At 35.1% G+C, this 22,718-nt stretch overlaps 1 protein-coding gene across 7 annotated transcripts in view; it reads right to left on the reverse strand.

The window, feature by feature from the left end:
- The window catches only part of COL24A1 (collagen type XXIV alpha 1 chain), a 412,001-nt gene that overhangs the window by 284,107 nt on the left and 105,176 nt on the right, over nucleotides 1-22,718 (reverse strand). For all 7 annotated transcript variants that reach the window (XM_019837359.3, XM_045036125.1, XM_019837358.3 and 4 more), the window contains 7 exons: nucleotides 20,439-20,492; nucleotides 17,918-17,962; nucleotides 11,567-11,620; nucleotides 11,445-11,489; nucleotides 11,148-11,201; nucleotides 10,832-10,885; nucleotides 5,910-5,963 (listed from right to left, as the gene is read on the reverse strand). In XM_019837359.3, the coding sequence (XP_019692918.2) occupies nucleotides 5,910-5,963; nucleotides 10,832-10,885; nucleotides 11,148-11,201; nucleotides 11,445-11,489; nucleotides 11,567-11,620; nucleotides 17,918-17,962; nucleotides 20,439-20,492 (360 nt within the window). The remainder of the gene's footprint in view (nucleotides 1-5,909; nucleotides 5,964-10,831; nucleotides 10,886-11,147; nucleotides 11,202-11,444; nucleotides 11,490-11,566; nucleotides 11,621-17,917; nucleotides 17,963-20,438; nucleotides 20,493-22,718) is intronic.

A 22,718-nucleotide genomic window follows, 5' to 3' on the forward strand; every position in this document is an offset into this window, starting at 1 on the left:
AACTGATACATGAAGTTAGCAAAGTCACAGGATACAAAATTAACATACAGAAATCAGTTGCATTCTTATACACTAATAGTGAAGCAAGAGAAAGACAAATAAAGAAACTGATCCCATTCACAATTGCACCAAGAAGCATAAAATACCTAGGAATAAACCTAACCAAAGATGTAAAAGATCTGTATGCTGAAAACTATAGAAAGCTGATGAAGGAAATTGAAGAAGATACAAAGGAATGGAAAAACATTCCATGCTCATGGATTGGACGAATAAATATTGTTAAAATGTCAATACTACCCAAAACAATCGACACACTCAATGCAATCCCAATCAAAATCACACCAGCATTCTTCTCAAAGTTAGAACAAGCAATCCTAAAATTTATATGGAACACAAAAGACCCCGAATAGCCAAAGTAATTTTGAAGAAGACCAAAGTGGGAGGCATCACAATCCCAGACTTTAGCCTCTACTACAAAGCTGTAATCATCAAGACAGCATGGTATTGGCACAAAAACAGACACATAGACCAATGGAATAGAATAGAGACTCCAGAATTAGACCCACAAAAGTATGGTCAACTAATCTTTGACAAAGCAGGAAAGAATATCCAATGGAAAATAGTCTCTTTAACAAATGGTGCTGGGAGAACTGGACAGCAACATGCAGAAGAATGAAACTAGACCACTTTCTCACACCACTCACAAAAATAAACTCAAAATGGATGAAGGACCTGAATGTGAGGCAGGAAACCATCAAAACCCTAGAGAAAGCAGGAAAAGACCTCTCTGACCTCAGCCGCAGCAATTTCTTACTTGACACATCCCTAAAGGCAAGGTAATTAAAAGCAAAAATGAACTATTGGGACCTCATGAAGATAAAAAGCTTCTGCACTGCAAAGGAAACAAGCAACGAAACTAAAAGGCAACTGACGGAATGGGAAAAGATATTTGCAAATGACATATCAGACAAAGGGCTAGTATTCAAAATCTATACAGAACTCACCAAACTCCACTCCCTAAAAACAAATAATCCAGTGAAGAAATGGGCAGAAGACATGAATAGACACTTTTCTAAAGAAGATATCCAGATGGCCAACAGGCACATGAGAAGATGCTCAATATCACTCCTCATCAGGGAAATACAAATCAAAACCACACTGAGATATCACCTCATGCCAGTCAGAGTGGCTAAAATAAACAAATCAGGAGACTATAGATGCTGGCAAGGATGTGGAGAAATGGGAACCCTCTTGCACTGTTGGTAGGAATGCAAACTGGTGCAGCCACTCTGGAAAACAGTGTGGAGGTTCCTCGAAAAATTAAAAATAGATTTACCCTATGACCCAGAAATAGCACTGCTAGGAATGTACCCAAAGGATACAGGAGTGCTGATGCTTAGGGAACTTGTACCCAATGTTTACAGCAGCACTTTCAACAATAGCCAAATTATGGAAAGAGCCTAAATGTCCATCAACTGATGAATGGATAAAGAAGTTGTGGTTTATATACACAATGGAATACTGCTTGGCAATGAGAAAGAATGAAATATGGCCTTTTGTAGCAATGTGGATGGAACTGGAGAGAGTTATGCGAAGTGAAATAAGTCATACAGAGAAAGACAGATACCATATGTTTTCACTCTTATGTGGATCCTGAGAAGCTTAACAGAAGACCATGGGGGAGGGGAGAGGAAAAAAAAGTTACAGAGAGGGAAGGAGGCAAACCATAAGAGACTCTTAAAAACTGAGAACAAACTGAGGGTTGATGGGGGATGGGAGGGAGGGGAAGTGGGTGATGGGCATTGAGGAGGGCACCTGTTGGGATGAGCACTGGGTGTTGTATGGAAACCAATTTGACAATAAACTTCATATTAAAAAAAACGAAAAAGAAACAAACAAATGTGGTATATTTGAAAGTTGCTGAGAGTAGATCTTAAGCATTTTCACCAGAAAGAAATTAAAGAGTTAACTATGATAGGTGATGGATATGCTGATTATATTCATCTTGGTAATCATTTCACAATGTATTCTACATATCAAATCATTACATTATATACTTTAAGTATATACAATCATATTTTTAATCTAAGGAAGAAGAGATTCACATAAGTGAATATTTCACTGTTTTGGCCAGTAGTACGTTCAGACTCAAATTTACAATGCAGTTTCAATAAAAAGTATTGGACTTTGTGGCTATATTTTGGGAAGATGGTTTTTCAATCTCAGCTGAGTTCTTAATACAGCTCAGGAATTATTTTATAAGTCTCTAGTTACTTCCCCACTTACTCTTCACAAATCTACTCAAGCACCCTCTTTCTGGATGCACCCAGTCCTCTTAGTCTTGGGATTGTCTCATATTTATAAAGAAAACAGAATCTATCCTATTTGATCTCTTTCAACATCTTTCTCCTTTTAAAACAAATCCCTACACTTGTGCTATGCATAATACATTCTTGTTCTTCCTTGCTTTTTAGAGAAATGTGAATTTGGGTGCAACATTCAAGTTTTATAGTGATTGTTTCTCACCCAGTACTAAATATTTTTTAATTTCCAAAGTGATTTTTTTCTTTTCTCTGTGCTTTTAAGGTACCAAAGTTTATCTTACTGCCTTTAAATTGTTAATATAAAACCGATTGCACTGTAGATAGAGAATGTAGCCTTTGGGGTGAATGTCCAGGTGTAGTATTTTCAAACCTTGTTTCATATATTCTCCTTAAATGATTTCATCTGTTAACAGCTGCTTCATCTAATACCACCATGTGGATGACAACAAATAATTATCTCTAGTCCTATTCTCTTCTGAGTTTCAGGTCTATAGTTTTCTATACACTTAATGAGACTAATTTCCTATATGTCCAACAGGCTCTGCAATCCTAACAATCTCAAAACCAAAGCATTATCTCTACCCCTCTGAATATCTTCCTCCTTCTCCCTTTTTACTATTTTTAGACTGGTAATCCCAGGGGCACCTGGGTGGCCTAGTCGGTTAAGCATCTGGCTTGGGCTTAGGTCATGATCTCACTGTTCGTGGGTTCAAGCCCTGTGTTGGGCTCTGTGCTGACAGCCCAGAGCCTGGAGCCTGCTTCGGATTCTCTGTCTCCCTCTCTCTCTGCCCCTCCTCCACTTGTGCTCTGTCCCTCTCTCAAAAATAAATAAACATTAAAAAAAAATTTTTTTTAGAATGGTGATCCCACTTTCTACCCAACTTTTCAAGCAAGAAACATTAAAATTGTCTCTTACTGCTCTCTTACACAAACTAAATGAACAGAACTGAGTGGTTCAACTGCTGTGAATTGTATATCCTAATTATTTCTGGAAGCCATCCTCTCTTCTCTATTTTAATAGGCTCTCATTATTTATAGCCTGGTCTTGCCTTACTTATCCTCCTAAATAGCCTCCAATTAGTCTTCTCACCTCTCCCTTCTTTCTTTTTTACCTTTGTGCTCCTGCTACCATGCACCTGTTGAAAACACAAGTCTGATGATTTCATTCCCCTTGCTTAAAAATCTTTGATCATTGCCTATAGTATAAAGTCTAAATTTAGCACTACATATAAAACCCCTTATCTGAGAAAAGTCATGTACTATACAGGTAGAAACTTTTGAGTCTTGATACAATATTAAACATACTATTGTAAATTCTTAGATCTGCAATTCTATCAAAAGCCTAATGTTGAGAGGGATTTGGATAAAAGTGTTGCCTCATATAACTGCCTATACATTATATTCTTATGTTTAAAAAAGTATGATCTTTAGATTAAGCCCCTTTCCCCAAAACACCTTGACCAATTATGAGAATACAGGTTACATCTTTGGCTCAATGAAAACATTTAATACAGCTGAGCAGGAGGAATGGGTACAGTCTGACAAGGTTAGAGCTCAGGACTTTGTATTAGTAGTGCAAAAATCAAGACAATGAGACAATGTTTTGAATGATGATTGCAAATCATTAAATCTCTAAGGCAACAGAAAAAGAAAAGACATCTTTGGAAGACCAAGTAATAAGTAAAAACATGGCCCATGCATCCATCCTTTAACCTAGCTTTAGGAAAAAGAAGAAAATGATCCCAAACCATACTGATTATAAGGCAGTGACACAGTCCTTCTTAGCATGCAAACTATCTGTAACTGTTACAATAGAACAACCCATGTTCAAAGGCACCTGGATGGCTCGGTAAGTTAAGTGTCCAACTTCAGCTCCATTATGAGCTCATGGTTCATGAATTCAAGCCTCACATCGAACTCTGTGTTGATGGCTCAGAGTCTGGAGCCTGCTTCAGATTCTGTGTGTGCGTCTCTCTCTCTCTGCCTCTCCCTCCTTGCACTCTGTGTATGTCTCTCTCAAAATGAACATTTAAAAAAATTTTTTAAAATTTTAAAATTTAAAAAAAAATTTTTTTTTTTAATTTTAAAAAAAGAACAACCCATGTTCATAATAAATCATCTTTAAGGCTAGTAAAAGATAAATTAGGTCTGTATCCCCAGTATGAGAAGACAGGTAAATAGAATTCATTCCAGGCAGGTTTTCATGAAAAATTATTAAAAGCAAACAGGCTCATAAAATATATAAAGTTATTAATGTGTTAATTACTATTTTAATTATCTGTTAATAATTACTTCAATCACTCAAAACAATTTCTTTCTTTCCAGAATGGTGACGTCAATATATTACTGTATTTTATCTCCTACTATATCCCTATTAATAAAACTAGGTACAATGTAGATTTTTAGATTTTTGAACTACCAATATGCAATGTATTTTTAAATTAGACAATAAGTAGTAATAGGCATTGACTGAAGAAATCAACCAACCCTGAAAGTCAGCTGCAGGGTAAGAAGTAGATTTTATGGTTTACAAAGAGAGGGAGAAAGCATCAGTAGAATGCTATTTCTAGAAATTCTGCCTGCTACTCTGACACTGAGGGGATTTTATTGCTCTGATTTATTTATTCTGAAGCCAAATTCATTTTCTCAGCTTTATTGCTGCATCTATGACTCTGAATTAGGTGTGTATGTGTATGTATAGGTGTATATATATATTTTTGGCTTATATTTCTGAATATATGTATTTTTGGCTTATATTTCTGAATTAGAGTGAACTTCAGAAGTTATCTCCATGTGGTATATATCTTTGACTCATAAAATGATTTTTAATTTTTTTTTAATGTTTATTCATTTTTTGAGAGACAGAGATAGAGTGGGGGAAGGGCAGAGAGAGAGGGAGACACAGAATCCGAAGCAAGTTCCAAGGCTCTGAACTGACAGCACAGAGCCTGACATGGGGCTTGAACTCACAGAACATGAGATCGTGACCTGAGCTGAAGTCGGACACTTAAACGACTGAGCCACCCACGCACCCCAACTCATAAAATGATTTTTAAAAAACTAAAATGTTTCATCTAAGAACCTTGTGTTCTATGTGAACTTGCAGGAAAAAAAAAAAGACACTCCAGATCAAGCATTCAGCCAAAGTCAAAATTTCAAAGAATAAACAAGTAAATTTGATATATGTACTACAGACTTAATTGTATTTATTCTAGAATATAAGATCCAAATGATATGTGCATATAACAAAAATTGGAAGCATTTTGTATTAAAAATTCAGTGGAGCTTATCCTGAAATTTGATTTTAAACCCCAAGTATGTGTTATTATAGTTATTGTTCAGAATAAATAAATCAGCTGTGATCTAATAAGGACTATAATGTGGTTAATACCTTTCTAGTTCCTTGGGATCACTGTTGCATACTTTCTGACATAGGAGAAAAAAATTTAATACAAACTATTTACAAAGATATAAACTTTAAAGAGGATCTTTCTTAAGCCTATTATGTAAAAACATGCTTTACAAGCAAGTTTAATTTTTTTCAACTTTTATTTCAAATCTGTTATCTTCCAACCAACATTTTACCTCTGGTCCTGGAGGGCCACATGGTCCTTGGGGTCCTGGGTCACCCATTTGGCCCTAAAATGGGGGTGAGAGTCAGCGTATAAGCATTAACCTAATAAATACAAGTTAAAATGGAGACAGACATATGGTAAGCAAACAAATCAATGTATTATGCCACACAAAATTATAATGGCTTTTTAGCAAACAGCACTCAATATATTATGTCAAACAAGGTTGTAACTACCATTCAGAAAGACTTAATTTGTAACCATCATCTCTGTGGAAAACTTACTTTTAAAACGTGTATGGATGTAATATATATTTACTCCTAAGTGCTGGAGATACAAACAAATTACTGAGTTAAGCGCTCAAGTCAAGAAGAAAAGTGTGTGTGTGTGCGTGTGCGTGTGCGTGTGTGTGTGTGTGTGTGTGTGTGTGTGTGTGTGTGTGTGTTATCCAGAGATAATAAAGTTTGACTCAACAAGGTAGAGGACTCTAGATGAGGAGTTACTTTTATAAATAACCAGAGTCCTGGGACTATCCCTGAAAATTCCTCTTTCCGTTGATACTACAAGGGGCCCGATTTAGCAATCAAGAATTATGTGGATTTAAGTCCTTGTTGCTTAATCTCTATTAGCCTCAGTTTCCTCACTAATAAAATAGGAAAATAATGCTAACAGTATTAACATTGTTACAGAGTCATTGTGAGGATTAGAGACAATACATGCAAGGTTCCTAGCACAGTGCCTGGCACATAGAAACTACTCACTAAATGTTAACCAATTCTATAACCATTAATTATTCCCTTCATGTCCTCTATCCTTTCCTGGATGATACCTGTAATTCCTAGATTGTTTGATCATTATATTAAAATGCTGAGGATTTCTTTTCAATATCTCTGAAGCCATTTTCTGACTTCATTTTCTGACTTTCATTTGGATTAACGAAGTGAAATCAGGGCCAGAGAGAAGATTCAGAGGAGAGACAAGTGGTCATAAAGCCTGAAACTAGAAAGGGCTGGCAATATTCTCAAGAGATTGAAGTATAGAACAGGGGGGGACCAGTAGTCTAATACCCTTGTTTTCATAAGAGAAACTGTTGAATTCATTATTTCTGTCACATTAAATTTCTATTCAAGTTTCAGATTTGACTTAATAGGCCTCAGATTACATAGAAATACAAGATAATATGCATTTATTCACATCTCAAGAAGTAAAGCACTGTTTTCCATAAGCACTACATTCATTCTCATACATTGCTTAGATATCTGAGTTTCAGGACATAAAACAGTACACAATGAAACTACTGCAATCAAATTTAGAGAAAATTAATAGTACTACATAAAACTTCATTTAAGTTCTCCTAAGTAAACAAAATCATCATCCGTCATAATCAATATCTAGAGGAGGCTTACATTATTAAAATGGCAAGTACCTCTCTTAAAGAGATAAAGATAGAGCTCTCACTGGAGACCTCTGGTGGCAAAAAGCAAACCAGAAGCTAAATTTACAAGCTGTGAAGGAAAAATACCTACTAGGTCTTTGTTTTCAGAAACACTAATCGACAACCAGATACTTAAAAACACACATTTTGGAATAATTTCGTTCATTCTTCAGAATAAATCTTCACTTTGAAAAACTTCAGCTGGAAGTTTCCTCAAATGTCAAGTCTCTTTTATAAAAACTGAGCTTTCAAGTAAGTTTTAGGCAAGGGAGTAATGATTACATACACCTCTATAATTGACAGCAACGTCTAGTTAAATGTATGGAAAGAACATAATAATTGTCTTTGTTTTTTTTTTAATTTAACATTTATTTATTTTTGACAGAGAGAGACAGAGCATGATTGGGGGAGGAACAGAGAGAGAGGGAGACACAGAATCCAAAGCGGCTCCAAGCTGTGAGCTGTCAGCACAGAGCCTGAAGTGAGCCTCAAACCCACGAACTCTGAGATCAAGACCTGAGCTGAAGTCGGACACTAAACCGACTGAGCCACCTAGGTACCCCAATAATGTCTTTGTTCTAAGGAAAGAATATTTCTTAACTTCTGATTGGTAGTTTTCTCTAGTTTTTAAATGCTTGTAGAGCAAAAGCTTCCTTATTGCAAAATGTAAAAAGCCTTCCAAATCAGGACATTCCTTCTTTTAGCTTGTAAATACTCTTTCACGTTACAACTTAGATTCATTTGGGGAAAAAAAAAGTCACTAATGTCATCATCTTAGATAATAGAAAACCCAAAGTAGGAGATATAAAATAAGAAAGACATCCTTATGACTATGGCATTCTTTTCATGCTAGTAAACAAATTATTTAGATAGGCACTAACTTGTATAGTTTCTTTTTAATAGATTGAGTGCAAGCAATTTTTCATCCAACAACTGTCTCCTTCCATAACTGGGAAAAGTTTCCAGGTCAAACCTCTACAAGTTTTGTCCACTCATAAGATATAAACAAGTAATAAATAAAGTTAGAAACTAAAGATTCTCACAAATATTAATTCTTAAGTTTTTATCCTATCTTCGGTCTGATATATAATTTTTTTCAAAGAGTTGATAAAACAAAAAAATGGTCAAGTATCTCCTACCAAAGTCCCTGCCGACATTAAAAAATGTGTTGGTTTTTTTTTTTTTACCAGAATAATATAGAAAGGTACAAAATGAACAAGCAAAAAGCCTCATTCTTATCATCTTATGCTCCCTGAATCACTGCCCTAAAACACACATTAGAGTTGGTTCTGGTGATTTAGTCCAGGAAAAAAAAATTAAGGGTTTTAAGACCATGTGTTAAAGATGAGACAGGTTCTCTGCCTTTTCTGTAGCTGAGACTAGAGAAATACTGGCAAACACTATCCCTGAGAGAGGCAACTAAAGAGTCACAGATTTGCAAGGAAACTTAAATATGATATAGTCTCTCAGTTTAAACAAGAAATTGGATATCACAGTGGTTAAATGCCCTGGGTGATGGCAAGTCAGGGCTGGGACTAAAATCTAAGTCTCTGTTTCTCAGACCAGTATATCCCTCCCTGCCCAGCAATAAACATGTTATCAATACAAACTGTGTCAAAAAGTAAGGGGAGGGGGAGACATAAAAAAGGTTTACTTTGTATAAATATGTGAAGCATAACAGAATATTGGTATCATTTATTACTTAGTATTGTCCTTAGAAAATGTCTTGTACCAGCTCCTTTTATTATTATCAGAAGTCAGAAAACCCTCACACAATGAACAATGAAAATACAAGAAGTTAGGGTCTTACTTTGCCAACCATTGCAGATATGGTAAGTTCCTGTTACGTGGTTTAGAATCATCCTTGAGTAAAGGCTTTTTGCCAGCTTCACGACCTACTCTCATGTCCCTTATTTATGCACTTTGTAACTTCTAATATTCAACTGCTGAGCACAAGTCTGGGTACATGACTGACCAGGTATACCCTGAGTCTGAGGCAAAAACTAAGAAGAGCAAAGCTTACCATTAGACAAACAGATGTCATTAGACAAACAGATGCTGTAAACGGTTCTGTGGAATAAATAATTCCTGAGAGATGTACATGAAATGCTTGCACTGTTAGAAGCCAGACAAAATGGGGTATATAAAGTACTGTAACTTAAAGCTGCTTGCATCTGACAAAAAAACAAACAAGCCTGACATAGGAGGGTAGAGTTAGAGGGAACACAAAGATTTGCTCAGGAAAATAATAATCTTTTTTAAAATGTACATTTTAATGTTTTTTAATAAATTATAATTTTCCGTCTAACTTTTTCTATCTACAATCACCTTCACCTTCATAGAGTTGTAAACAATATTAAAATCCTAAAACAATCTTAAAATGTTAAATTCTCAGACAGTATGGCACAGTGGCTAAGTGCATGAGCTCTGACATAGGTGATTACCTGGGTTTTCCCAGGTGGCCACCAACTAACTACGAAAACTTGGGCAAGTTGTTCAACTTTATGTCTCAGTTCCCCTAATCTGTAAAATAAGAATAATAATAGTACCAACTTTATATGATTTATGTAAAGATTAAATTAGAGGCATAGACTTTCAAATAGTGACTGGAACTTTGTAAACACTCAGTAAATCTTAAATATACTAATTTTTATGATTTTTAATATATAGAGACATACTTTTAACTCATGTTTTAACCATTATTTAAATGATTTTAATTACTCAGTAATTTTAGTTGTATACTTTGTTGGGTTTTGTGTTAACTACAGTATAATGTATCCTTTCTTTTCAACTAATTGATGCCCAAAGATTAAAAAAAAAAGACAAAGAACTAGAATATTTTTGCTCACAGAGTGTGACATGCTATCTTTTCTTCACAATACTTTTTTTTTTTTAATTTTTTTTTCAACGTTTATTTATTTTTGGGACAGAGAGAGACAGAGCATGAACAGGGGAGGGGCAGAGAGAGAGGGAGACACAGAATCGGAAACAGGTTCCAGGCTCTGAGCCATCAGCCCAGAGCCTGACGCGGGGCTCGAACTCACGGACCGCGAGATCGTGACCTGGCTGAAGTCGGACGCTTAACCCACTGCGCCACCCAGGCGCCCCAATACTTTTTTTTTAATGAAATACATTGGAATGAAAGATATTTGGAAAAATTAAAATAGTATTTAAGGTATTTTATATTTTCTGTTTTAAACACCCCATGTTTACTTGAAATACTATCCATGATAGATCAACCAAGATCTTTAGGGCTCTCAGAAATTTGGCTTGGCCTGGGATGGGGGGCGGGGGCAGGAGGATGAGGTCCAATACTCTGTGGAATGTGAGCTGAAAACTTCAAGGATTAGCTGTACCTTAAAAACTGAAGAGAAAACAATGCCAGCCTGGTAGGCTTATATCTTACTTCTTATATTCCACTAATACCAACAATTGTCAAGACTCCTGCCATGCTGTGCACTTTGTGAACCATAAAGAACAAAGCAAAAGTTCAAACCTACTGTAGGTCCTGGCTTTCCTCTCATCCCTGGTGGTCCTGGAACACCAACAGCACCCTAAAAGAAGAGAATATTAGAGGAAAGATAGAAACTCTTACACCAAAAAAGGCAGATGTGCCTCTATTTACGAATTACTTAAAAAATTCATGGAATTAATCCAAGAAAACTAAGAAACAAGACATGTAAAAACATATTGATACCATATCCTAATAAACTATATGGTTAAAATAATGATTATTCCTTTCTTTTCAAAGAATTTATAGTTTTTCACGGACTTTTTTTTTGTATTTCTATAAACTTAATGGTAAAAAAAAGTTACCTTGTCTCCAGGATACCCTGGTTCTCCTGGCTCTCCTGCAATGCCTTGCTCACCCTAGAGGGCACAATTTTATACAAAGACATTTAAGCAACACAAACATGGCAATATTATACGAAAGTACAAATGTTTATGGAAGAACAGCTTCTTTATTTTTCCTACTTCTGAGAAAAATTGTATAACTGACAGTACAGATTGGATCCCATATATAAAAACAAAATATAAGTTGTGTTGACTGAAAAGAAAAAAAATAAATGTGATAAGAAATTAACTCTATGATAATGTAAATATTTAAATCACCTTATCACCTTTGATTCCAGGTAGGCCCTTATTCCCGGAAAGACCCTGAAAAAAAGAGGAGATGTTTTGTGACATTGTAGAGAAATTAAAGGGAGATATCCATTATGTAGATACAGACATACCACAGGGCCAGGAATTCCAGAAGGTCCAAATGGTCCAATAGGGCCAACACTGCCCTGAAATGCAGTAAGACAGAAAGGCATCATTAAGCATACACTAGGATTAGGAAGAGAATAATGTAAACTTGATTAATTAACCCAGAACAGTTCGTCTCACTAAGTTCCTACATGTGCCGTGTTCTTCCACAATTTCTTTTTTCTCTCCACATGTATAAATCATACCAATCTTTGAAACCTCAGTGAGGTCATCCTACTCCCGGAAGCCTATTCATACTGGTCAAGTCCACAAGGATCCTCCCTTTCCCTTAGCCCCTAAAATGCTTAACTGTCCATCACATTCATCTTGAAATATTTCTCCAACTAGTTAAAATCTTGAAGATAAGGGAAATATTTTAGTGCCATGTTCTCGGGATGTATTTGATAAATGCTTCATTTGATCATCTTATATTTTTATTTCACCCATTTATTCAGGAAATACTTTTCGGGCAGTTACTACGTTCCAGGCATTCTAATGATTTTATTTCATGATCTGAAATTTGCAGAATGATAAAATACCACAATCTCAGGGATAAGCTGAGTACTGAATGAGACTACTCTTCTGGGCTTCTCTCATTCATTCATCATTTAACATTTGTTGGGCATAACATGTACACAGACACTGTAGAAGTGTTGAGGAAACAGATGAAAGAGACATGGTCAGCAATGCCAAGGTTCTCAGTTTAGTGCTCCAATGCAAGATCTCTCAAAAACATAACTACCACTATCTCCTGTAGGTAAGAGCCTTAGAAAAACTCCTCAAATACTTCATCTTAGAAGACAAAGGACAGTAGCCACAATAAGGGTATTTGAAAGTAGAATTTGAAAAAAATGGCTTGGGGATCACTTACAAGTTTTGTGTCAATGACACCTTCATTTTCCTTCTTTCTCTTACTACCTCCCTGTGCCTGGCTTCAAAGAACAAGTTGCTTTAAACCTCCCTTTTATGGTTCCCAAATGCTAAGAAACTCTTAAAGGTATATGTATCACAGTGCCAAAAAATGGTGCTCCTTTTAGTTATAATTCAAATTTCTCAGGAAAGCATCCCAGACCCTCGCTACCAGGTTTCCACCAACTCTCCTAGTTTTCTCTATTTCCATTTGTCCTTACTCCTCCTTTACGTCTCCCGCCTCCAAATCCTACATTCTAACCACAATGGACTGTTTTCCATTGTCTGAACATGCTCTCTGCTCTCTCTTTTCACATGCTCCAAGCCTTTGAAGATACAGTGACCAATACTGAAATGGCCTTCTACTGCACTTCACTAGTGAACTAGCAATATACTGCACTATATACTTCCCCCCACCCTGTCTTTCTAGTCTGAGCATTCTATGGAAGCATAAGCACGTTTTATTGATTTTTTTATTTTCCAGTTCCAACATAACTGACACACAACAGATGTGAAATAAAGTGTGGGATGAATACTGAAGGACCTGTCAGAATAGCCAGAATAAAAAAGAAATAACAAGTGCTGGAGGGGATGTAGAGAAAAAGGAACGCTTGTGCACAGTGGCAGAAATGCAAATGGGTACAGCCACCGTGGGAAAGAGTATGGAGGTTCCTCAAAAAATTGAAAGTAGAATTACCCTATGATCCAGAATTCTACTACTGGTATTTATCCAAAGAAAAGGAAAACACTAATTCAAAAAGATATATGCACCCTATGTTTATTGCAGCATACTTACAAGAGCCAAAATATGGAAGCAACCCAAGTGTCCATCCATAGATGGACATAGATGTCCACATATTATATATATTAAATGTGTAATATATATATTACATATTATACATATAAAAATACATATTATACGTATAATATATAATATATATATACGTATATATACATATATATATATATATATATACACACACATATGCAATGGAATATTACTCATCCACTAAAAAGACTGAGATCTTGCTACTTGTAACACCCATGGATGGACCTTTTACCCTAGGGTAAAATCCTAAGTAAAATAAAGAAAGTCAAATGCCATATGATTTCACTCATACATGGGATTTAAAAAACAAAACAAATGAACACAGAAAAAAGGAGACAAACAAAAAACAGACTCATAAATACAGATAATAAACTGGTGGTTGCTAGAGGGGAGGTGGGTGGGGGGATGGCTGAAATAGATAAAAGGGATTAAGAGTACATTTATGATGAGCACTGAATAATGTATAGAATTGTTGAATCATTATACTGTACACTTGAAACTAATATAACACTCTATGTCAATTATACTTGAGTAAAAAAAAAAAAAACTAAAACAGTGATTCTAGAGCTCTATTTCCCAACATCAAAGAGCATTTCTAATAGTCTACATTTATAGAATACAAATTTCAGAATGGAAAATATGACATCTTTACTTCTAAGTGACTCCGAAAGTCTGTGAAACAGAACTAAGATAAATTATTTCCAACATGTTTAATCCTGAAATATATGAGACTATGAGAAGTAAGGAGTAATACTTTCCAACTTAATAAACAGATATGCAATATTAATACATCCCTGACAAATTCTGTCAGTAGGAACAATTGTTCTTATAATTACAGTGGCTAGTTTATGCAAAGTTCATAGCTTTAAAAATTATGAGAGTTTCAAAAATACAATAAACATTTCTGTTTGGAAATTATGCAGCAATAATCTATGCAGTATGGAAAAATATAAGCAAATAAACAAATACTTCTTTTTCATCCTGTTGTTTTTTTTTTCTATAGGCAATAATATTATTAACTTTGTTTCAGTAAATATATCACTGTGTGGAGTCTAGTATCTTCAGATGAATGTACTTTGTATGCATAATCTACTATTTTACTTTTTAGTGATTCTAAAAGAGAAATCACAAAATAGTAAGTGTTGAAAAATATCAAAGTACATACATGTTATACAAGATTTAGCAAAATAGAGAATTAAAAAGTAAAATGGTATGGATGTAGAAACCTCCAAGAGACATCTAACATTTTGTGGTATGTTACAAGTTGTGTGGAAAATCCTAGTCCTGAAAAACGATGGCTTTCTGAAAGCAACCCACGACAGGCTAAGAGCAGTTTTCAGTTCCACAAGGAAAATCTGAAGGCCTTCAGCACCCTCTCCCTACCATACTCCTTTTCCATGAGAAGACGGAGCAGACAGGAGAAATACTTCCACGTATGGCAGCTTAGCTGTCTGGGATATAGCACCAAAGGGAGAAGAGCCTCCCCCAGAGCCAGAAATAATAAAGAACTTTCGAGTCAAAGTGAGTCAAAGAGAGAGAGCTTAAGGATAGGCTCTTCAAATAAAACCAGCAGCCTCTAGCCAATTAGAGTTCATATGAGTGAGCACAGTGTAGGGAAGACTGTGCAACCACACCCACCCACACTCACAGGTTAAGAAAGCAAATGACAATGACAACAAGTTGCATGGAAAAAATCACTGAGAGAAAGCTATATTATCTCTTGTCGGAAACTATACTTCCTGTATGAAAACAAGCAGATGTAGGCTTGCAGATAAACTGGGTGAGCGAACTGTTTATTCTGAAATATAAAGGTTCTGTATCATCTTTCCCAATTATCTCCAAAACCTCAGCTCCTTCCATTCCGCTCCTATCCCCCCATACTTCTTAGGCTGCAATCCCCCAACTCCTCTTTGCATTCCCCAAACATTGCATTTTTTCCACTTCTTTTGTGCATTTAAGGATTCTTCTGCCTAAAGAGCCCCTTTCCTGTTTCTACTCCATTCCACTCATGCACAAATTTCAAGATACGGTTAAAACACATCTCTTTCGCGAAGACTCCTCTCCCAAGATAACATAAATTGCTCCTTTCTCACTGGTTTTTAGTCCATGATGGCAGTGATCACATTATATGACATTGCTTATTTTTCCTTCTACTCCACTATATTATAATGTTGCTAAAAATGGAAATCTTGTTTGTAGTTTTAGGCCTAGCAAAAGTCTAGTTCAGCATTTGATACATAGTAGATGCTCACATTATGTGGATTAAAAAATTTAATAAGTATAAAATGGAGGTAGAAATACCTGCTTTATCTACTTTACATCTCATTGAAGAACAAATGAGATATGTGTGTGAAAAGTATAAAGTACTATCCATATCAATGTAGAGATGAGGATTACAAAGATGACTGTTAGTATCATCAGCCATTTTCTCTTCTCTAGGATCTCTTCCCATCTACCAAAGGGTAAATTGAGAAAGAGAAAGGACAAAACAAAAACAAAAACAAAAACACACAGTTATTTTTACTAAGCACTATTATGTGTTAGAACTGTGCTAAGTCCTGGAACTGAAAAATGAGTAAGAGTTCAGTGTTAGATGCAAAAGGAGAGGGAAGTGTTTCCAGTAGACAAACAAGTGCAAAGGCCATATCATAGGAAGGCTGCATGGCATCTGAGAATAAACGATTTTGCTAGTGTACAAAGTATGTTCTCAGGGTGCAGATGAGAACCAAGATAGTCTGGACATGCTAAGAATTTTGGTCTTAAACTTCAGCAAAATAGCAGAAGCATGTGAGCTAACCAACTGATAGGTTAAAGGAAGAATGCAGAAAGAGTATCTTTGGAATCCAACTCCCTTCCCCAGCTTCCTTTCTCTCCCCATTGGGAAGGCCACTGACTACCACCTAGGGGTTTGATCCTATTCTAAGTTCTGAGGAATAAAAATTAGTCCTTTGGATTTCACCTTCACATAGAGCTTCTCATGAAGCCTAAAGAAAACTCTTAAGATAAATGGCATTCATTTTAAGGTGATATAAATCTTAAGGAGGCGGTGTAGCACACGGGTAGAATTTTGGACTCTGGATTTGGATCACCTGGCTTCAAATCTAGGGCTAACACTCAGAACCTGAGTAGTCTTGGCTTGTTCTGAGAGTTAAATGACCTAACATTAAGACTAGCACATGGAAAATACTAAATAAAAGTGAGATATTATTGCTGATTTTATTATTATTATACTAATAGTATCATGTAAAAGAAAAGTTTAAATGTTATAGACTTAACTCAGGTTCTCTGACTCTTAATTCTCTACTGTTGCCAGCCCCAAATGGCAAGTTAAAACTCATTATGCTGATTTTTTTTCTATAGTTCCAATAACTGAATTCCTGATTTATTCCTTTTTCAAGTTGTCACCTTCTGCCTTTGGGTAGTTAGGTTGGGCAGGGGTGGGGTGTGTGTGGGAATTTAAATGTAAAGTCAGAAGACCTGTGTTCAAGTTCAAGCTAAAAATAATTGTGGCTGTAATTTATGGCATAAAACTCTGGAGTCTTAATTACCTACTTCACGTTTTAAAGCAAGCTCTAAGTTGATTTTTAGGGAAAATCTTACCTCTGCTCATGGTTATTTCCTATTTTTATATGGATATATTTCCTATTTTTATATGGATACATAGTTTACTTTTAAGATTCTATTTTCATTAGGCTACTTACAGTTCATAAAAGTGTGTCAAACATGCCTTTAGCTCAGCTGGCTGTTAAGCTACATGGTTCTAAATTTATATAAAATATCTGCAATTTATATCGCTGTCATGAACCATAAGCTTGACTGACAGAAATATATTTATGAAGACACAGCAGAAATAGCAGTCTAATAGCAGTCTGTTTGCTTCAGTGAATAAACTTTATCAGGTAACTATCTGGAGTACATTGCTTTGGCCTTCATAGAATTGCTTTTACTAAACTGTACTTTGCCTACCTCAGAAACTCCAGTGAAACTCAGAGTTAAATTCACTGAATTAAACTGATTACATGGACAAATAATATAGTCACTTATATTATTAGTATAATAAATAAATTGGGCATTAATATGTTTAGCAGCATTAATAAAGTACAACTACTACCTTTTGTTCAGGATGTTTCCTAACCATTTATTCAATTTTATTCCAGAAATAAAGTCTATAGTTACCATGTGCTGTGATGTGGTGTGGTATGGTATTTAGACCTATCTGTATCTATCCAGACCAGATGGTATGAAAGACTATTTCAGAGGAGAGAAGTGGCTGTTCTATGTCATGCGTTTGAAGAAACTGAGTCTTAAGTTACCTATTAATGTACATGTGTACACATAAATCTGTAGAAATTTGTTATTGTAGGTTATCAAATTTGTTATTTGTTATTGTAGGTATTTGTTATTGTAGGTTATGTGTACACATAAATCTGTAGAAATTTGTTATTGTAGGTCTAATTTGCACATCGGGTGGGAAAACACATTTGTACAAGTCTCATATCCAGCAATGACAACAAAGCATCTCATTTTTCTAAAGATTTTAAAATGCATCTAACAAATATAAACACAATATTTTATAAGAATGGTAATAGTTGATACTCACTCTAAGCCCAGGAAATCCTGGAGGGCCAATGCTACCTACAAGTCCCTATGTAAAAGAAATGTGCAAAGTTGGTTAAATATGATTCCAGACTATGAAGAGTGTTTTCTAAAGACAAAAACTTTTAGGAAAAAAAAATCAAATTTTACCCTCTTCTACAGCTAACCTCTGATTCTTCCCTACTCTTCTGTATCCTCCTAAGAAGTGCAAATCTCTGGTGGACGTTTATGTTCTTCAAAAATGCCCTTGGCTCCATGCTTTTGGATGCCAGGACTACGACCTAGCCTAGGATATAGATTGTTTGTTGTCTTTTATGTCGCTAATAAAGGAAGTAAAACCCATAAATAGTCAGCATTATAGACATAACTAGCCTATATATTGTATAAAAGGATAAGTGGTCAGCATATAGAGTTAGGAGAACATTTTCAGATAGTTTAAAAACATTCTCCACTTTTGAAGTACAATATTTAGATTCTCCACACTTCAGTTTTCTCATTTACAAAATAGGAACAATAACATTTACTCTGTTTTAAATCACAATGAAAACTGTCATAATGCATAAAAGGTTTTGAAAAATTTCTCACAGGGGCGCCTGGGTGGCTCAGTCGGTTAAGCGGCCGACTTCGGCTCAGGTCATGATCTCACGGTCCGTGAGTTCGAGCCCTGCGTCGGGCTCTGTGCTGCCAGCTCAGAGCCTGGAACCTGTTTCAGATTCTGTGTCTCCCTCTCTCTGACCCTCCCCTGTTCATGCTCTGTCTCTCCCTGTCTCAAAAATAAATAAAATGTTAAAAAAAATTAAAAAAAAAAGAAAAATTTCTTACAAATATAAGAAATTACCAATACCATTAATTATGCATATAACAAATGAGATTTTAAATCAATATTAATTTTTCCAGTTGATTTGTGATGGTCTTTTGGACTTGTCATTACAGTCCTTATGGTAATTCCTAACCCACTCCATGTCAGTGTTACATCATTTACATGATACAAAGTACAAGAACAGCACCTGCCTTTGCAAGTTGTTTTGAAATTAAGGCACAGTATAAATATAAAGAATTATGAATGAATAAACAAAAAATCCAGTTTATTCTTCTATGTTAAAGATATTAAAGCCTGAAAATGCTCTTCAAGAAGCATTATATTTAAATAAAGAGTAGATTTCAAAAAGACACATTTCATATATGGTAGAAGTCCAACCCTAACAAACTTCATGTATACTGAATGGACTGACAAAAAATTAAATAAGATGGCTTCACAGTAGTTATGCAAGTACATAAATGGTATGAGAAAATGAGAAATGGTAAGAGAAAAGTAAATAATGCTTACTTTATTTTCTATTTTTTTTATTTATTTATTTATTTATTTATTTATTTATTTATTTATTTAGAGACAGAGACAGTGTGAGTGGGAAAGGGGCAGAGAGAGAGAGAGAGAGAGAGAGAGAGAGAGAGAGAAAGAGAGAGAATCCCAAGCAGGTTCTGTGCTGTTAGAGCAGAGCCTGACATGGGGCTTGAACTCACAAAACCATGAGATCATGACCTAAGCTGAAAAGGAGAGTCAGATGCTTAAAATACTGAGCCACCTAGGTGCCCCAATAATGCTTACTTTATTACTCTTGAAATGAAAAGTTCCCCAGAATCAAGGGCAAGAAAAAGATGGTAAACATTCTACTTAAAATATCATTCAGGTTTTTAGCAATTTCTTTGGAGATCAGTTCTACTCTTATCTGCCAAGCCTCACAACAACTAAAACTTTGACTAAATTAACTGAATAAGCTAATAAAGTCATAATTTAGAAAAGCAAATTAAAAAATATTTTCTAACACTTTAAGTATAAATACCTAAATATAGGAACTATTCTCAATTTAGGCTAAACGGGCTTAGTGGTTGACTCTTATTCACCTTAAAATCTTATTAAAAGAATATGTTCATGGAATAGATTGGGAGGTATTTGCTAGATGCTCTTTGAGAGCAAAAACGTTTAGATTTTTCTACCTAGCATCAAAAAACGCCAGTCCATCACCATTCTTTGACAATATAATTAATTATAGAATGGTAACTCCCTAACCTGAAAATAATAGCTGAAAAATCCCAAAGGAGAAGATTTCTCTATAAATAGATACCTAAAAGTCAGGTAGATCAATGACAGGTTTGAGTCAAAAAGCAATCACTAAGAGCACAATTTTTACATGAGGCTTGTTGGTACATTCATGTACATGAAAGACTTCTCCTCACCCCCAAAATATGTCTTATGTTCATATATTTCTAATATTTTACTTAAGCAGTTACATTTAACATGACCACAATAATTAATTTTGATGATTTTATCCCAAGACAGAATTTACTCAGAACATTTTTGTTTTATTTCCCACAACGAAAAATTACAAACTGTAATGTGCACAGAGGTATCAAAGCTTTCTGGCCAATGCTGCTTATGTGAATGTCATAGTGAGGATGGCAAATGTAGGTGCTGGGGCATCTGAGTGATGTCAGATTGCAAGGCTGGACCATCACAGTGTACTCACAGGACTGCCATCAGGGCCAGCAGGGCCTCTGTCTCCAAAGTCACCTGGAAAACCCTGGACCAGGGGAAAAAGAAGAAATGCCATTAAAGCCAACATAGATAAAGAATTCATTTTTGTTCTGTTTACTGCTAAGGAATTTGCTAATAGGAAATATTTATTTCCTAACTTTTAAATTGTAGTGCAAAAAAACTTACATTTGTTTTGCATAATACTTCATTGCTTTTGTTAAGTATACTATTTCTATGATATGCAAAAATTATTTTAGAAGTCACATAATATATACAGAAAACTAAATTTGAGAAAATATACATTTGTTCATTATTATATAAAGAATCACTGAATGAGAGGGAACATAAAGATTTCTTCCTACCAATCCATTAGTTCTCTCCACTATTTCATGCTGGTCCTACATGCACATCATAAAGAATAAAATGACTAATGTTATTTAAGTATGTACATAGCACATTTACCATGGGCTAAGGGCTTTAAACAGTTTAGTATACACACACTACTTCATTTTATCTTCATAACAGATCAAATTAATGAATATTAATATCCTCATTTTGCATTTGAGAAAACTGGAGCACAAAGAGATTAAGTCACTTGTACTCGCTAGTGATGAGCAGGACTGAGATTTGAGTGGAGAAAGTCTGAACGCAGAGTCATGTTTTTTCTTGTATTCTATACTGAATACTTTAGCTCATCATTTAAAGATATGATAAACAGGTAAAAAAATATCATCTCAGTACTGTATTATTGGGGAAAGCCATAACGCACATAAATACTGCAACCATAAAATGCGGTGCCACTGAAAATCAAACTTCCTCAATGCCTGCTGAGGAAGGATTCTACGTTGTAAAACTATGAAGGATAGTAAAGTGACACACTTTCTTATTACATAGTCTTTTGTAAAATAACTCAATCGCTCAGTTACTTTTACTTTGATACTAAAATTTTTCTGTAAAGATTTGCCACTAGACTTATCAACTTTAAAGTTCTCTGTTTGAAGACTACTTTGCAAAATGATTTGTAGGATTTATTATAATCAACATTTTAATAACATTCACTTTTAAATTTGTTATAAGCCTAACAAAAATTGAAGTACATTATTAAAGTCTTATAATCTCTTTATTAGGCAAGCCACTTATTAAATATCTATTTAATAGATTGCCAAAATCACTGGTTCACTCGTACACACATGAATGCACAAAATTTAAAAGACAGTTTAGCAATGGAAAAAGTATGATATTTCTAAAACATAATTAATTCATACTAGAAGCAGTTTTTCTTATTCTGTAATCAGAGGATAATGCAAAAACCATCTGCATAGTCAAACATAGTGTAGCCATAACCTCTTCAAAGTCAGTTGAAGTTCAGGCAGGCATTTTGCTTTCCTTGTCCTTGGAAGTCAGACTCTGTTGTCAACAAGCTCACATATCGGCAATACATCATACTATTCGGTATGAGCTAATAAGGACATTTCAAAGTATTTATGATGTACAGGTAATGGAAAAAGTAGAGGAAAAATTCTGTAATAAATCTGAAACAGAAGAGATGATTGATTTTTTAGATAGATCATAAGTAGGTTTTTCAGAAAGCTCAGTGAAATAATAAAGACTGGGGCACATTTTGCATGATTCCATTAATGTGAAGTGTACAGAACAGGCAAATCCACAGACATAGAAAACAGATTAGTGGTTGCCTAAGGCTGGTGGTGCAGGGAGAATTGGGCAGTGACTCCTAGCAAGTACAGGGTTTCTCTCTGGGTGAAGAAAACGTTCTAAAACTAGTCTGACAGCTACACTACTCTGTCAATATAACAACAAGCACTGAATTGTACATTTTAAAAAGGTGAATATTATGGCATGTGAATTAGATCTTAACAGTTTTTCACAAAAAATGAAGACACAATCAGTCTGAACAAGGAGCAGAGAGAAACCATCCTTGGGGACTCACTCAGGATTGCTCTCTGGGACTGATTGTCCCCATCCTCATCCAGTAGGAGGAGCTGCTCTCCAGTTCAGCTTTCCATAAAACTAGTGATTTTTACGCCCCAGGAGGAGAAAGGGGGGAGATCAATTCTTCACTTAGAACAAAACCTGCACTAACATAATAAATAATAAATTACTTATTAATTTCAACTACCTATTCTCCTGGTAGTTCAACAAAATATATAATAAATATTAGGTGTTCAACTTGACTTTGCCCCTGAAACAATTTAATTAAACTGAGTAATACCTACTTTTAAAATTTTTATGTACCATTTCTCCTCTCACTTCG

Source organism: Felis catus, chromosome C1 (assembly GCF_018350175.1).
Source record: "Felis catus isolate Fca126 chromosome C1, F.catus_Fca126_mat1.0, whole genome shotgun sequence".
NCBI classification, from domain to species: Eukaryota; Metazoa; Chordata; class Mammalia; order Carnivora; family Felidae; genus Felis; species Felis catus.